This window comes from Dreissena polymorpha, chromosome 2 (assembly GCF_020536995.1).
Source record: "Dreissena polymorpha isolate Duluth1 chromosome 2, UMN_Dpol_1.0, whole genome shotgun sequence".
Lineage (NCBI taxonomy): Eukaryota > Metazoa > Mollusca > Bivalvia > Myida > Dreissenidae > Dreissena > Dreissena polymorpha.
The window spans coordinates 39771019-39788908 of record NC_068356.1 but is presented as its reverse complement, the minus strand read 5'-3'; the positions used below and the strand labels follow the sequence as shown (position 1 = coordinate 39788908).

Sequence of the window (17890 nt, the reverse complement as noted above, 5' to 3'; positions counted from 1 at the left end):
ATTTGGGTCATCTGGGGTCAAAAACTAGGTCACTCGGTCAAATCATAGAAACACCTTGTGTAGAAAATAGAGGTCATAGTTTTCATCTGATCTTAATGAAATATGGTCAGAATGTTTATCTTGATAATATCTGATTTTGGATCGTATATAGGTCATCTGGGGTCAAAAATTAGGTCACCAGGCCAATTCTAGTAAAACCTTGTGTAGATGAAAGAGGTCACAGTTTTTATCACGTCTTAATGAAATTTTGCCAGAATGTATTAATTCATGAAATCTTTCTTGGGATTGTATATGGGTCTGATAGAATTGAAGTTGATGTAGCAAGGTTAGTCAGGTGAGCGCTTCAGGGCCATCATGGCCCTCTTGTTTCTGAAGTTTGTTGTGTGTTGTTAACATTTACCTTTATAATAATCAAGAGGCCACGTGAGAGATCTTTTCTGCAGTGAAATAACAGCAGTTAAAATGAAAAATTGTTATTTTCACCAGTGAAATAACACATTTTCGGAACTTCTTGTTAATTTGTAGATTATCATATCAAGATTTACTCTATCAGGGTTCGCACAGGGCTTGAAAAGTGCTTGAAAAGGAGTCCAAGGCTTGAAAAGCCCTTGAACAAAGGTTGGCCTTGAAAAAGTGCTTGAAAAGTGCTTATTTCATGTAAAAAAAGCCTTAAAAATGTTAATTTATGCTCAAAAATACTTTAATCATCGCTTTAGTTATTTTACTTAAGTCGTTCTTAAGGGAAATATTATGAAAAATTATCATGAATTCCTTCGCGCAAAAAAGTTGAATATGAAATATAAGTTTTGTACACTATTTAGTACGAAACGTTATGTGCAGTACACGTCACAGATTATGTGTACTACGTCAGAGGTTCTCCATAGTGATCAATTTTTGCGAGTGAAAACGCAGGGATGGGGAAGTGTCGTTTCAAACCAGGGTGGTTAACTGAATAAGAGGAGAGAGCTCAAGAACTGGAAAAGGAAATCAATTCTGTTCAAGACAAAATGTTATAGTAACTGACTGCTGTTCAAATGTAATGAACTAGTCTGTTTGATGTGAGCATAGAAAGAGACAATGTGTTTGTTTGTAATAACTTTTAAAAGTAAATACAGTACATTCAATGCGGAACAAACGTATTTCGCGATCCGCGGCACCAAGGCGAAACGAGTCGATACCGCGTCGGTCGTTGAAGCCGCGTCAGTATGCGGCGGGAAGTCGCATTTCGCCACGAAACTTCGCATCTGTCCGCCGAGGCATGCTGTGATCCGCGACATGATGCCGAGTCGATGCGCATCATGAAATAAAAAATCTTTAAAAAAATTTTAGTTACATGTAAACAAATTTTGAAAGAACAATTATAATAATAATTAAAATCATAATAAATTTATTGTGCGCGGATTGTATTAGCATAGCATAGTTAATGTGTCTGGCCAATTAAGTTTGTTTCCCGCCCGTAGTGTATGTATTTCACACATAAACAATGTCACGTAATTATGTTTTCGCACATACAAGTGGTCAAGGCTCCAGCATATGGTGAAATTAATTGCATGTTGATTTTGCTATTATATTTAAGCTGAGAAAATTAGCAGTTTGAAGCCACATCAGTAATCAAGACGGTGACGACGTATTTGTTGTTTTGTTAATTATCAGCTTATTATAACTATTGTTTGAATATGTGTATGTAAACACGTTATATTTTGTTCATATTATACAGTTAGTATCGCTACTAATTACCCGATAATTCTGTATATTCCAGTTTTAAAGCAAATGCTGGTAAATATTTACGATACACAAACATTCTTGATATTTCCTTAAGAAGCAATACATTTTGGCATGTGTTACTATTTATAGAGATGATGAAATAACGTCTAATCGGGGCTTTTTTTTCAACTGAACACGCGATTCACGCTTAAGGTGATGTTCATGTATTTATACAACACAAAATACACCCAAACTTTCCAAACGACGTTCTACATGTCTGCATAATTTTCGCGCGCTTTTTATGAAACAAAGGATATTTTAGCACTGTTTATTTGACGCTAGAATTTGCCAAAGGTTGCGTTAGCATTAAAATTTGGAAGTGTGTTTCGGATTACAAATTTAATAATGATAAACGAACGAAACATGTATAGTTGCGCGTAATTAATTCTACGCTTCACATACATATATGTACATGTAGGTGGATATCTTTTCACTCGATCCGCCGCGTACGTATGCGGCGGATTTACTCCGCGAAAGTACGCGAGGTTAATACAGACACTGCGTTGTTGCGCGGATCGATGCCGATTGCCACGGCGATACGCCGCGTGAACACACGATTCGGCGGCCGCGAACTAATAATCTGGCCGTGACGTAGCCGCGGATTATGTTTGTGCCGCGTTGGCTGTACTGTACATATATGTTAATCTGGTTTGAAAATGCAGTTTTTAAAGGAAACTAACGTACGGTTTTCGGCCTTGAAAATGAAAATTTGGCCTTGAAAAGTCCTTGAAAAGTCTTGAATTTAGGTTTGAGATTTCTGTTTGAACCATGTCTATGCATTAAGCTTTGTTTTCCTAGAGCGAGTCACATATTGTTCTTCTGTATTGAGGCACGCCACGGGAGAAAGGGTAACTTTTCAGCGAAAGGGAAACAACTGTTAATTATTTTCTTGAAAAAGGGGCATAAAAGAAACAGAAAATTTGTTTATGTCAGTGTAAAGATCGTATGTTACTTCACGAGTGATCATAGAAAAATAATATTTCCACTTGTGGCGCATATCCTCTATTTAATTGGGTTAAAACTTGTTGATGTTGTGTAAAAATCTAGGTCACTATGTCAAATTAAATAAAAGGTTTTTGAAAACTCTAGATGTTATTTTTTTCGCCCTATGCTCAGAGCATTTGTTGGAATGACATCTCTGCTATAAGTTCAAAAATGGATTTGGTTTATTGCCAGTGGCAAAGTTTTCCTTATTTTATGGCTTAGGTGAAACAATGTGAACTCTCTAGAAGTCAAATGTTTTATAATGAAATAATTAAAATGGTTCTGGTTTGTTGAAAAATGTTTTTCAGTAGGGGGGGTGTTTTCGGAGAAAACCCGAGGTATTGTCATAGCCTACTCGTCGTCCGACGTCCACCGTCCGCCAGTGTCGTGCTAAAACCTTTACATTGGCTCCAAAATCTAAGTGCTTCCACCTACAACTTTAAAACTTCATATGTAGATGCACCTTGATGAGTTCTACATGCCACACCCATTTTGGGTCACTAGGTCAAAGGTCAAGGTCATTGTGACCTTAAAAAATATTCTGACAAGCTTTCGCAGCCGAGTGTGGCACACATTATGCGGTGCTCTTGTTATGCTCCCCCAAATTTTTTGTGTGGGGAGAATATAGTCGCTGCTTCGTCTGTCCCTGTGTGTGTCCGTCCGTCCGTGCAAAATATTTGTCCGGGCTATTTCTCAGCAATTAATGACCGGAGTTCAATTAAACTTTATGGGAAGCTTCACTACCAAGAGGAGATGTGCATGTTATCAGCCGGTTCTGGTCGGATGATTTTTCACAGAGTTATGGCCCTTTGAATTTTTCATTAACTACATATAGTGCAATTCTTGTCCCCCGACCTACTGACTGGAATTCAATGAAGCTTTATGGGAAGTATAAAAAAAACTTGTGAACTTTCTAGAGGGCAAATATTGTTTAACCTTGTTATTGCTCTAGAGACCATATTTATGACTTCTCAATCTTGATGAAACTTGATCACAATGGGTTACTTTGCAATATCTAGGCTACGCATAGATTATGGTTTTGTGTGTCCAAATAGGTCACCATATCAAATTTATGACCCAATCTTGATTAAACATGGTTAGAATGTTTATATTGTAGGCCATGTTTAAATCTGGGTCATGTTTGTCCAAAAACTAGATCACAATGCTTAAGGTAGTACAACTGTAATGGGCAATATTTCAAAACCCATTAACCCTTTCCTTGACAGCCATTTAGCCAATATAAGCCTTTCCAGTTACCACAAGACATAGCTGCGTGCTGACCAGTGGCTGATAGCCATCTAATCAATATCAGTACCCCATCTTTACAGGCATTATTGGAAAAACGCTGTTTTATGACCCTCATTGCTTTTAAACCTGATATTCTCATAAAAATTGAAATATTATTGAAAAATACACATTCTGAAAGTTTAAGCTAATAAAATTTCCTTTCCTGTGGTGTAAACTGTATGTTTATACCTTAATTTATTGGTCAGTTATAGTCATGCAAAGTTGACCGTTGTGTGTTTTACTGCATTTAAATGCAAATCTCTTTCCAGCTCATATAGAAACTTTGCGAAGTTGGTGTGTTGAATCAAATACAAATAATTATATTTTGGAATATTATTTTTTTTTCTTACTGTCCAAACTACAATTCTTCTTTCTTGAAGATTTTTTTATTTTATAAATTCATTCTGCAAGCCTCAAAATTCATGTAAATTCTTATAAATAACTATAGAAAAACACAGAGTTTCTCAAACAACTTCATGCATTTTCAAAATAAATTGTATTATTTCTTATAAAATTCGTACGATACTTGGTATTTCTATTACATTAATTCACCAAATGATTTATAAACATTTATAGATACTGGTAACAATTTAATTGGATGTTGCATAATGTGCCATGAATATTCATATAATTAATTTGCATTTTGCATTTTATTACCGATCGAAATCCGGCAATGTCGGCGTCTTCAATAAGTCTTCAGTTCGTGTATTTATTTGCAAAATTCCAAGTTTATTATCAAATACTCCAGTTTATCTGATCGCAGACATATAACTTTATAACCCAGAAGTCGCCAACAAACCCGTGTATTTGTGTACCAAATTACAAAACGCCGAGGTAACATGGCACGCGCGCCAATGTCATCTGAAGACTACTGCTGCGTCCGGTAAACATGTTTATTCAAAGTGTCTAGAACCTGTGTTTCTTATCCCTAAATGTTAGATTAGCATGTGCGCTATTAATTATTATTGGTCAGTTCAAAGGCATATTGAAGACCGCCGACTGCGTCTTTGTTTTATTGCCCAATCAAGCACCGATAATCCAATATCCTGCGTATTACGAAACACAAACTTTAGATAAGCACGTGTCGTTTGTAAAAACATTTTAGTGTACATGCCATTTAACATATCGATGTAATTCTCGTACATGATCTCGATTTACACCCAAATGATATTATATACCTATGGGACGTGTTTATTTTTGCGACATTTTTAACGAGTTATTAATACATTTTCGGAAAATGTCCAAATTAAATATGGTTCGAGAATAGCAGTTATTTTAGGACATTACGAAATGCCTGAAGCGCGCACATCCCGGAACGTGATTTACGCATGTCAAATGGTAAAACCCTCGTCTTGATTGGTCGCCAATTGCATCATAACTTTAAATAGCAACATTACCGGATGTTTACTCAACAGTTTAGAAAAATGATGAACGCAGGTGTATATGCATTTCTGTTACACTTAAAACGTCATTTTAAGCATTTAAATAGCAAATTAAATCGTGACGCGTAAAAACGCGTATATATCAGGTAATAGATAGGGTAGTAGAAATGCGTAGATAACAGGGAATCGATACAGGCGTAGATAAGCGTATTTGACAGGGAATCGATAGGGTCGTAGAAACGCGTACCTGTCAAGGAAAGGGTTAAAAATATAATTTTCATAAACTTCATTCCATTTGTGGGTCTTATTGCAAATTTTTTGGGTTGGTTTTCCATGCAAAAATTATTTTCGTAATTTTTTCTGTGTGATGACCCATAATTTGAATTTTCTTCTAAATTAAATTACCCCTGGGGATAAATAAATTCAATAAACTCATATTTTAAGCATATATCTTTAACAATGTTTGTATATTTAGTACAGGATATGATTGTAGATGATAAAACAATATAATACAAGACAATTGAGTAATACAAATAATGAAAAAAAATCTTATTTATTATGTAAGGTCGTTCACAACTACAAGCTCAACCCGTGTATGCAAAAATCACTCATACAAAATTTTCTTTTTTTACAAGTAGTATGCTATTTCTTTGCAATTTGAGCATTTATATTTTAGCAGAGACATGTGATCAGCTTAAATCAAAGTAAAAAAAGCAATTTGCCCGTGTATATTTTGAACAAATCACTAAAATCTAATAGGACTATAAGAAATATTTTTCAAGAAATTCAAAACCACATATTGGCAAATTGTCAAAATATGCAAAATAAACAGCCATTTACCAATTTAGTTAACACCTTCAATGTTCGTACTCTCTTTATACATATATTTAATACATTATGCAGTTATGCCAAATCTGCCAATGTAGGGATGGCGTTGGTGAGGTGGGGGTGGGGGTGGAGGCATAAGTAGGTCTGAAAAGTAAAAAAGTTGTATGCTAAGTATTTTTCTCTGTTATTAATCAAGATCTATAACATTGTTAGATTTAAATTCATGACCACCTACCTTACAAGCTTGTATTTATGTAATAACAATGTACAAACAAAAATATTAAATGCAAAATTTCATAACAAAACTAAATGAGCCTATACTTATAAGTTCCTTTGACATGGGCAGGGCTTTCTACACTATATCCTGCAGTTAGTTACAAATACTCAAGCAAATCTGGTGAAACTTGGCAATGTAGGGATTAAGTGCAACCCTTCATTTTTCACCGTATGTGATTGATCAGGTCACCGTTACAAAAAATAGAAACAAAAAATCACACAAAATGGATCCTACAATAAGTAAGGGTGCTTTGATGAAATTGTGTGCACTTATAAAGGGCATTATGGAGATTATGCAGTACCATATTTCTAATCTTAGTTGAAATCACTGTAACTTAAAAATAAATAATAATAATAAAAAGAAATGCACAGAATCTGACTACTGCAATTACTGAAAAACTACTGAAGGTACTGAAAGAAAACATGTAATTGAAATTTTCTTTCAGATCATTTGTTTACATATTAACATATTTTAAGAACAACTTCATGTAATACTTTTTAGAATAAGTGACTCTAGACAAGCCTTCGGCATTTTTTTAACTGAAAACATCACGTGTCGCATCCTCTCCACCCCTGTTATTAAGCATTGTCAAATTGTAACACATGTTTTAGCCCTGACCCAGCAATATTTTCAGCTGCGTAGGCCTTTTCATTACACTTCATAAAATGAGTGGGCTCAATGTTGGACAGTTCTGGGCTTTAGCACTGTTAAAAGCAATTTTTTTTTACACAGCCAATAAGGAAAAGCTGTGGGTCATTAGATCTTTTAAAGACAAATTCACAAATTGGAGCAACTTTCTAAGTAGTGCCACATCTGCCATAGAATTGTGTGCATTGTATGTTTCACCAAGCAATTGTAAAACTAAATCAACTTGCTTCAAGGACTGCTTTGGATATAATTTTCTGAATATTGATAGAGAATCGATAAAAGCGTAGTTATACAAAATATAAATTGCACTTACATTTACCAAGATTTAAACAAAAATTGTTAAATCAAAACGACAACCATTATGAACAACTAAGCACACATTTCGAAACTTTTCAAGCCCATGTATAATTCTTTCGACAGCCACTCATATTGGCACTTGCTGCACAACTTATCCAATGAATGTCATTGTTCCGACACTGGCTGCACAACTTATCCAATGAATGTCATTGTCCCATCAGTCATTGAAATGCCTTAACTTGTAAAGCCTCTTGACTCATTGGAACAGTTGGTGTGACATATGTTGCGAACTGACTACCAGACTGGACTTCCACCGATGCATATGAGTTACCTGCGAGAGTTCCCTTCCTTCAACTGGAAACATAGTTGACATTGCAATCTAGTAAAATATTGACATGCAATATCACATTTAGAATGCAACTCAACATAATATATTGGAATTTTATTAGGTTAATAATCATACTGCTGATCTACCAGCCAAACAATGTGTGAACTGCTGATCTACCAGCCATGAAATTTGTTTTCATATAGAAGAACAAAACCATGATGTTTTAAGAAGATAATTGTTATTTTTGACATATTATTTTGGCTATTATTCTAGGATTGGGAAAATTTTATAGCTAATTGGGCGAAAATACTTGTATTTTGAATTGGGAATGGGTCAGACATTCTGACCCGCAGGATTTGTATAAAAAGGCCTGCCAAACGTTGCCTAACTTACACCTGTGAGATGGCGGTCAACATAGATAATTGGTTTTACAACACATTTTATATAGTTTGATGTTTTCCATGTAATGATGCAAAAATTTATTGTTACCGCTGATAATCCAAATAATAGATTCTTACGTCATTTGATTTAAGATAGCATCGCTAGCTGCAATCCTTGCTGATTCAGTCGCAACTTGCTCTATCACCTCACCAGCTGGCTGTTCCATTATTTTTAAGTTTGTGTCCGATATTGTTTTGAGGTTTAATGTGGACAGGCCCACAGCATATTGTTTACACGGGTTGGTCCACGCAGGCTGTCCAAGATAACTTAATGCAGAAACAAATATAACTACCGTATAGCAAAGATAAAAGTAAGTACAAGATCTAAAAGAAATACACATTTACTTTTGGTTACTGTATCTCGATGTTTACAGTAAATAGAGCATAGACAAAGACCATAATATAATGATAATAATGTCGTAATTTACATCTTTGAACTAAATGTCTATATAAATGATTACCGTATGTGTATTTTATATAAACGCTCTGATCATATATCTGTGACCTTACACAATTTTTAAAGAAAAATCTATTTTGACGTCGTAATATATTGTACTATGCATATCATCATTACAATCTATTATTGAATTATATAAAACATGTTTTTATTTAAGATTTATACTTTGTAAATAATAAACTGAACAAAACGGACATGTCACGACTTCAGTTACGATATATATAGACATTAGCCGACGTCAACCGATCTTACAAAAAAACGCGGGAAATGATTACAGTTGTACTACCTTAATCTTAGAAAAACTTTGCAACAAATTAAGAGACAAAATTTATAACAATTTTAATGAAACTTTGTCAGAATGTTTGTTTTTTCAAATATAAATATCAAGATACAAGTTTGAATCTGAGTCATGTGGGGTAAAAAAATAAGTCACATGGTCGAGTAATTGAAAAATGATAAACCTTGAATGTAGAAGAGTGCTTCAGGGTTTTCATGGCCCTCTTGATCCAAGTTTTATCAAACTAGGTCAGAATGTTTATCTTGGCAATATCTAGGTTGACTTTGATTCTAGATTGTGTGCAATCAAAAATAAGGTCACCAGGTCAAGTCCTAGAAAGCCATATTACTACTCTAGAATCCACATTTGTTTCTCAACCTAAAAAAGGGTCAGAATGTTTGAAAATATCTAAACAGAGTTTGAAACTGGGTCATCATCATCTCAAAACTAGGTCACAAGGTCAAATTTTAAAGAAGTGTTATTGCTACTCTAGAAGCCTCATTTATTACTTAATATTTATGAAAATTGTTCTGAATGTTTATTTATGAAGGATCAATTTAAATATGGGTAAAGTACATCCAAAAACTTGGTCAACAATTCAAATATATGACACAAGATGATATCACTTTAAAGGCTTTATTTATGCCTAAATCTTGATGAAACTTTGTCAGAACGTATGGTATATAGGCTATCTTGGTAACATTTATCCAATAACTAGGTCAGCAGGTTAAATCTCAGAAAAATGCAGTTTTAATATTGATTTAGTGTTTAATAACTGGGTCACAATCTCAACTTTTTGAAAATGTGTTCCTTGAATGGTGAGCCTTTAGGGTCATTGTGGCTTTCTTATTTGCATGAACAGTTAACATTTTCTATGCCAATACTTAACATAATAAGCATATTTATTGCTGCTTTCTATATTCATAATTTTGCAGAGAAGATCAGCTATCCTCTATGGATCCTCCCGTCTGTACAGATGTCTGCCAGAAAGTTGGAAAGTGTGATAACTTTGTTAGAATCAACGCAGCACACAGAAACAATTTCTTCAGTGGATGCATGAAATGCCAGGTGTGTAATGATAGGAATATTTTGCAACAATTAACTCTTTACCACTTAATACATATTTTTATGCATGTGTTGAAAAAGTTTAATTTAATTTAAGACCTTTCTTACTAAATTCAAATTTTAAAGGCTTCATTTCCAAAACCAGATACTGATGAGCAGCAAACAGCATAAAACCTGAACAGACTGCTAGTTACTCCCAGGCTGTGCTGGTTTTATGCTGTTTGCACATATAGCCATTTTCACTTTGCTTCTGAGAGGGAAAGGGTTAATTAAACGGATTGTCATAGATTTAGAAACAAATTGCTGATAATATACGTCCTTACAAATTATTTGATTTTGCAGGACCAATGATTGGTAATATCGGATACAAGCCTGTTCAATCCCTTTTCCAATCGTTAAGGTCACACATAAATTGCTTGTCACAAATTATAATTATGACAATAACGTCTTTATGCATAATTTATTCTGTGTGGCAACAAATCAGCGATTTCAAAAGGCAGACTTTTGGCTTTTGGAAATGAAAGTGAATTTCAGACGTCAATACATAGTTCTTTTTAACAAGTGCTTAAAAAGCTAGCAACAATCGCTTGACTTTTTCTGATCAAAATGTAAAGGCTAGTAGTCAGCAGCTTGAATGTTTTGTTTGTGAGTATTTTGAGAAGGTTGTATGTAAGTTAAACCTAATGCTCCTTATGTGGTAAAATGATGCAAGCCATGTTATGGAAAGTTTGGGATATTTGCATGTGAAATGTCTTCCCAGATAAGCCTGTGCATTCTGCACAGGCTGATCAGGGATAACACCTATTGCCTAAACTGGATAATCATTAAGAGACTTCCTTAAAAGGGGAATCATCGTCCTATATTAGCCTCTGCATTCTACAGAGGCTGATCAAGGATGACACCTACCCATATAACTGGATTTTTTGCTAAGAGAATTCCGTTTAAGGGGAACCGTTGTCCCTGCAGTCTGCACAGGCTAATATGGGACAACATTTATGCACATGCATAAAACTAAGCCCAGTTTTCCCAGGAAAAGGCTAATATTTAGATGAGAATATCAATTATGTCACAGAACTTGAAGATGGAGAATTTCACTGCGGATACCATTGAAGCCCTGGGCTCAAACCTCCTGGCTCAGCTGACCCCTGCGCAGGTGGCACTCATGCCTAGCAGTGCCTTCCAAGCAATGTATGATAAGTTGTCAGGGATGTGCCTCAGTCCAGAGCAAGGGCAGGCAGTCACTAATAAACTTGCAACGTAAGTGAAAACTTGCTGACATCATGGTTAATCTTATTTTAAAACCCCATAAGCACTCAAAATCAATGAAGATTTTGTAAAATATATTTAAAATAAAGTTTAAACATAGACAAATCAGTGTTCTTCATAGCAATATCCAAAATTTCAACTCTAGATGTGTTCTGGTAACATAAAATTAACCGTATACAAAATGCTCGTTTTTATTTTTGTGCGACAATGTATTCCATTAACGATATCTGGACATTTAGGAGCTAACGCGAGATTGGCTTCTGGCAGCGTCTGAAGCACAACGTAGTTCTAATTAATAATAAATCATTATGTTATTTATAAGCGGAGCTCAAGGGAGGATGTCCTGCTCTTAGCGATTCAGCAAGAAACAAGAGCTGACTCCATCAGAAGACATATTCCCGGGAAAAACGCTTTTTCAAAACCTAAACGTGGACCCTAAGGTCAAGGTCAAAGGGGTCAAAATGTTTGTGCGTATGGAAAGGCCTTGTCCATATACACATGCATACCAAATATGAAGGTTATATTCGGAAGCGACATAGAAGTTATGAGAATTTTTTTAAACCTAAACGTGTGCCGGACAGACAGACGGACGGATATTCTGATCACTATATGCCCTCAGGGGCATAAAAAAAAGAAAGAGATTGTGCACAAATGAAATTATATGTAATAGATAACTGTGTTTATGTATCTTTTATCTTTGATTTAGTGCTCACTTGGCTGTGCTTTGTATAAGGTCCATGCGTTCACTCATAAATGTTCCGATATTGCCGCTGGAAATTTATATAGAATATATTGTCACACAAAAAATGAACAAAAACACGTATTATGTATCTCGTTAAATATATGTTACCATATCGCATCCAGCTTTGACATTTTGCCTGTTATTATAAGAAGACTTTATGTTTTGACTTTATTATGCCCCCCTTCGAAGAAGAGGGGGTATATTGCTTTGCACATGTCGGTCGGTCCGTCCACCAGGTGGTTTCCGGATGATAACTCAAGAACGCTTGGGCCTAGGATCATGAAACTTCATAGGTACATTGATCATGACTCGCAGATAACCCCTATTGATTTTGAGGTCACTAGGTCAAGGTCAAGGTGGCCCGAAATAGATAAATGGTTTCCGGATGATAACTCAAGAACGCTTAGGCCTAGGATCATGAAACTTCATAGGTAGATTGATAATGACTCGCAGATGACCCCAATTGATTTTCAGGTCACTAGGTCAAAGGTCAAGGTCACAGTGACCCAAAATAGTAAAATGGTTTCCGGATGATAACTCAAGAACGCTTAGGCCTAGGATCATGAAACTTGATAGGTAGATTGATCATGACTCGCAGATGACCCCTATTGATTTTCAGGTCACTAGGTCAAAAGTCAAGGTCACAGTGACTGGAAATAGTAAAATGGTTTCCGGATGATAACTCAAGAACGCTTATGCCTAGGATCATGAAACTTGATAGGTAGATTGATCATGACTCGCAGTTGAGCCCTATTGATTTTCAGGTCAAAAATTAAGGTCAAGGTGACTTGAAATAGTAAAATGGTTTCCGGATGTTAACTCAAAAACGCTAATGGCTATGATCATGAAACTTCATAGGTACATTGATCATGACTTGCAGATGACCCCTATTGATTTTGAGATCACTAGGTCAAAGATCAAGGTCATGGTGACCCGAACTAGTAAAATTGTTTCCGGATGATAACTCAAGAACCCTTATGCCTAGGATCATGAATCTTCATAGGTACATTGATCATGACTCGCAGATGACCCCTATCAATTTTGTGGTCACTAGGTCAAAGGTCAAGTTCACGGTGACCCGAAATAGTAAAATGGTTTCCGGATGATAACTGAAGAACGCTTATTCGTAGGATCATGAAACTTGATAGGTAGATTGATCATGACTCTCAGATGACCACTATTGATTTTCAGGTCACTAGGTCAAAGGTCACGGTGACCCAAAATAGTAAAATGGTTTCCGGATGATAATTCAAGAACGCTTATGGCTAGGATCATGAAACTTCATAGGTACATTGATCATAACTGGCAGATGACCCCTATTGATTTTCAGGTCATTAGGTCAAAGGTCAAGGTCACAGTGACAAAAAACATATCACACAATGGCTGTCACTACAACGGAGAGCCCATATGGGGGGCATGCATGTTTTACAAACAGCCCTTGTTTTTCAAACTATTTTACAAAATATTTGTTGATATTGAGTGTTAATGGGATTTTAACAGACTTGTTAAAAGTAGAATTAGGCAAGAATGTTTTAATAAAATGATTTTCGGACCCGCCGACTCCAATTTTTGACGAAAAAAAAAATTAAAAATCTTTTTTTTTTCGGGTGCCAAAAGGTGGCTTTTAACCCTTTCCCACGTAGAAGCAAAGTGAAAATGGCTATGTGCAAACAGGATAAAACCAGAACAGCCTGCGAGTAATTAACTGCTCATCAGAATCTAAGGATAGGAGTTGAAGCTTATAAAACTTGAATTTAGTGAGAAAGGTCTTTACTTAAATTTAACTTTCTGAGGGACTAAAAATGCGTAAAAATATGTATCTAAGTGGTAAAGTGTTAAACACGAAACGCTTGCCGGGTTTTAGAAAAAGTTCCAATGAGTTATAAATCATCATAGTAAACCCAGTTTTAATTACCCACATTAATACGTGAACCTCCTTCATTGTGTACATGTGCTGGAATTTACCAACAGCTACGCCATCATTGTTAGTGCAAGAAGTTGAAGAACGCTACAACGCTTTCATCAGCAAAGTCTTCTCAATAATTATGCAACTGTCAAATGAAATCCTGAATGGAATCGATTTGTAAGTAAATGTTTTATTATTTCTTTTCAATTTTATGAAATTATTAGTAATAAAATGACTAAAAAATATGAGGAAAGCAATAAGAAAAGAACGATTTTAATTTAACAGGTGCTCACAATCCAAAACCCATTTACGCCTATCAACTTTACACATTCCATATTTGACGCACAAATACAGTAATATATTAGAGTAAAAATTTTATGTTTTGTTTAATGTAGTTGTAGTGACGAATTTGTGCATATTATATGTGTTTTTCCGTTAATTTCAATGGGTACGAAAGTTCGGTTTTGTTCTGAACTGTTCGTTCCAAAAGTTCAAAATTTGCAAAACAGTTTTTAAAACGATTTCAAGCCATGAATGTCCAAAAAAAATAGACAAGTGTATGGGGGTTATTATCGGATTAACAGCTCCTTTATGACATTGAACTATCAATTGTGTTATCCTGGGATTAACTGTCATGAAGATCAATAATTATAACGATTATTAGGGACGCTATTTCTTTAATCAATGCCATGACAAAAACACATGTTAACTTGTTTCAACAGGCATTTGTGTTTAACAGTTCCATTATTAAAATGTTCTGGGAACAATATGTTTTAATTAAGAAACCAACTATTTCTGAAATCAAAAGAAGGTCCTTTACTCGATGTACTATATTTCGGATATGTTAAAATTTGGACATATATAAAGATAGTGACATTTATGTGTTGATTTGTTGTATATAGTTTGTACAAATATGTTTTGTGTTATTTCAGACAGCAAGAATGGATGCTGGCAATTATCCTGGGCCTTTCTGTCAAGACATAGATGTGAAAAAATATTCATTTAATTGAACCTGGAAATCAACCACCACAACTAACCGAAAACCTTTTAACAAAAGGTGTTGTTTTAGAATTTGTGAAAATTGATAATAAACATAAGATGATGTATATCATGTCCAAATGACCAAATGTATAAACTGTTTTACATTTTGAATTGCGATGCTTTATTTTCTGATGTTTTATTTATTTTTCCTTTCAGATGATATATATTTGTGTGATTCTAGGTTTTAATAAATAATTCTGAAATATTTATGCAGCATACTGTTACATTATTGTTAATGGTATTATATTATGTTGGTTATCTGGTTTATCAAGTGGAAAAAATGTTATTTATATAAAAATAAAGCTTATTAAGACTTATGAAGGTACTTATTGTTATTTATGTATTAACATACTTCTCAAAGTAACAAAAATATAGTCAATGCCATTATTCATTAATGTAGTAAGGTTCCTTAAATGATTGTCCTTATTGATTAAGTTTGAATTACGGGTGGTTTTCACACCGCGATAAAGTGGCGACAACTTTTTTTGGGCCGTGAAACCCCTGAAAAGCGTTTTATTATGCTATTTGTATTTGTCTGCCGTATTGATTTTTACTGGACAATAAACTATAAATGTTTCTTTAAAACCTCAATAGCCTCAATAGCTTATTGGTTGTTTGTTGAGATAAAGTATTTTTAATGCAACATATGGATTCCTTGTGGAAAAAAAAATAAAAAAATCACCAAAAAGTTTATTACAGACAAGTGAAAAAATTGCATAACTTTTGAACTAAGATATTAAGATATTTTTTAATTCAAACTAATTTAAAAACTGCACATCAAGACCTACAGTTTGATTATGATCATTTTGCACATCAACATGTTTGAAAAAAATCACTGTGGTTGCTTAGTAAAAAGAACTTCATAACATAACATTTTTAAAATAAGTGCATATTTGGTCACCCATTTTTTTTTTCCGTCCTCCTACCAGACACTTTAAGAAAAAAAATCAGAAAATCATTTTAATAAAAAAATTTGGCCTTATTGAATGGGACACACAATTAGTTTAAGCTGGTCAAATAAAAAGGACAAACATGAGCCATTTAAATGTAATACACATAAGCTATTTAATTTGTGTCTTTTTAATAAAATCTAATGTTTAGTCCTGTCATGCGAAATATGGGTCTGATACCATATGGGCCAGCATAGCTAAAGACCAGCCCGCACATTGCGGTCGGGAGCTATGCTTGCTGCATTAATATCAGGCAAGTTTTCATGGTCACATTAAAAGACAAGGAACTACATGACCTGACTGCATATATGTGACGGCTGGTCTTGAGCTTAACAGGCCGCATATGGAATAAGACCCATTTTCACATGATGCGGCTTTCTCTATTGGTTTAACTTTCATCTTTTTGGTACAGGGATCATATTTTCCAGCAACATCAATCGGTCTGGATTTAAACGGGGAAAAAGTGTCCGAAAATTTTTATCCGAAATTATGACACATTACGTTAAAATATATACCATTGATTTTGACATTCATGAAGAGGGTATAATAATGTACAAGTTAAATTGCCTTAAGCATTTTTTTAAACGGAAGTTTTCTCAATTGGTTTAATCATTAGCTATTTCATTGTTGTTTCGGTAACTGTTTTGTCTGACTTATCATCGTTGTCAATATTATTAACCTGTGTAAGTCTACCGATGTTTTAAATCATTGACGACTCGATAATAGCTTACACACATGCATTGAATCTAACAAATGTCTGTGCGTAGGTTGGACTGGCAATAATAAAACCAAATAGTTGAAATACAATTCGTGTACGTTATAGTTTGTTGTCGAATAAACCACGGCCGATAGTCAGGATGGGTAGGGATTAAATCACAAGTGCGAAGCACAAGTGATTAAAAACACGCATCTTAACTTCTGGTCGTGGGTTATTCAACAACAAACAATAAAGTACACGAATTATTTCGATTCTAACACAATTTTTACTAAAGATTTATACAATGTATATTATTTTTCTTGTGTACTATTTTATGTGAAGTTCCGCCCATAAAAATAACTTTCGGCTGTTCTGTTAATCTAAACCACAATTTTCATTCATTTATTGCCGGATTATAACGCTGGTATAAATTGTATCGGCATGTTTTGTTTAGTTACAGCGCGTCCTTTCAGTGTATATGGTCTGCTCACAATTATTGCAGAATATCCGATTTTCTTCTTTGTTTATATGAAAGTTTACTGATTGAATCATGCATGAAATGCACAGTTTCCATGAGGATAACATCGAGGTTTTAATCTCTGAAGTAACTGTGCGATTTTATCTTGGACGAGCACACATTACGGACCGATTAGTGTGCTAGGTAAAAGCCAGTGAAATTATTGATTGATATTGACACTGGGTTATTCACGCTTGACTAATACACAACCGCGCGAATCTTCGTTGTTTGGGGTCATACGCTGATACTAGTCGGCTGACGTGCAATAGACTGGTCCTGACCGGTTTAGAGACTGCAGTGAATGGTTTATCACACCTAATTGAGATAAGAATGTAATTAGGGGATGCTAGCATGTGCACTGCGTAATCGATTTCATGACATGGGAATTTTAGCAAACAGAATCGGACTGACTCTTTGGGATTTTCAATCGGTCTTTCATGACCCCAATCTGTCTAGGACCGACAAAACCGAAAAAAATATGATCCCTGGTTTGGTATCCTACTCATGTGGCTTAGTGGCATTTCATGCATGTATCTTTGTGTATTTTAAGTGTGGCTGCCCCTGAATTGACGACTGACGACATGTACAAGCTCTCCAGTGCCATGTACCACTTACCTGCCGCTTCACAAGCAAGTCTGAATAAGGTGAGAATGTTTTGGATGATAATGGGCGAATCAGTTCATTGCAATATGGGAAAAAGCAATACACACTCCTGCTTTGCCAATGAGAGGAAAACC

The 17890-nt window shown here is 34.9% G+C and overlaps 1 protein-coding gene across 3 annotated transcripts in view; it reads left to right on the top strand.

Moving 5' to 3' along the window:
* Nucleotides 1-17890, top strand: part of LOC127866664 (uncharacterized) — a 103942-nt gene that overhangs the window by 57894 nt on the left and 28158 nt on the right. For all 3 annotated transcript variants that reach the window (XM_052407389.1, XM_052407388.1, XM_052407390.1), the window contains 3 exons: nucleotides 9905-10037; nucleotides 11107-11291; nucleotides 17704-17797. In XM_052407389.1, the coding sequence (XP_052263349.1) occupies nucleotides 9905-10037; nucleotides 11107-11291; nucleotides 17704-17797 (412 nt within the window). The remainder of the gene's footprint in view (nucleotides 1-9904; nucleotides 10038-11106; nucleotides 11292-17703; nucleotides 17798-17890) is intronic.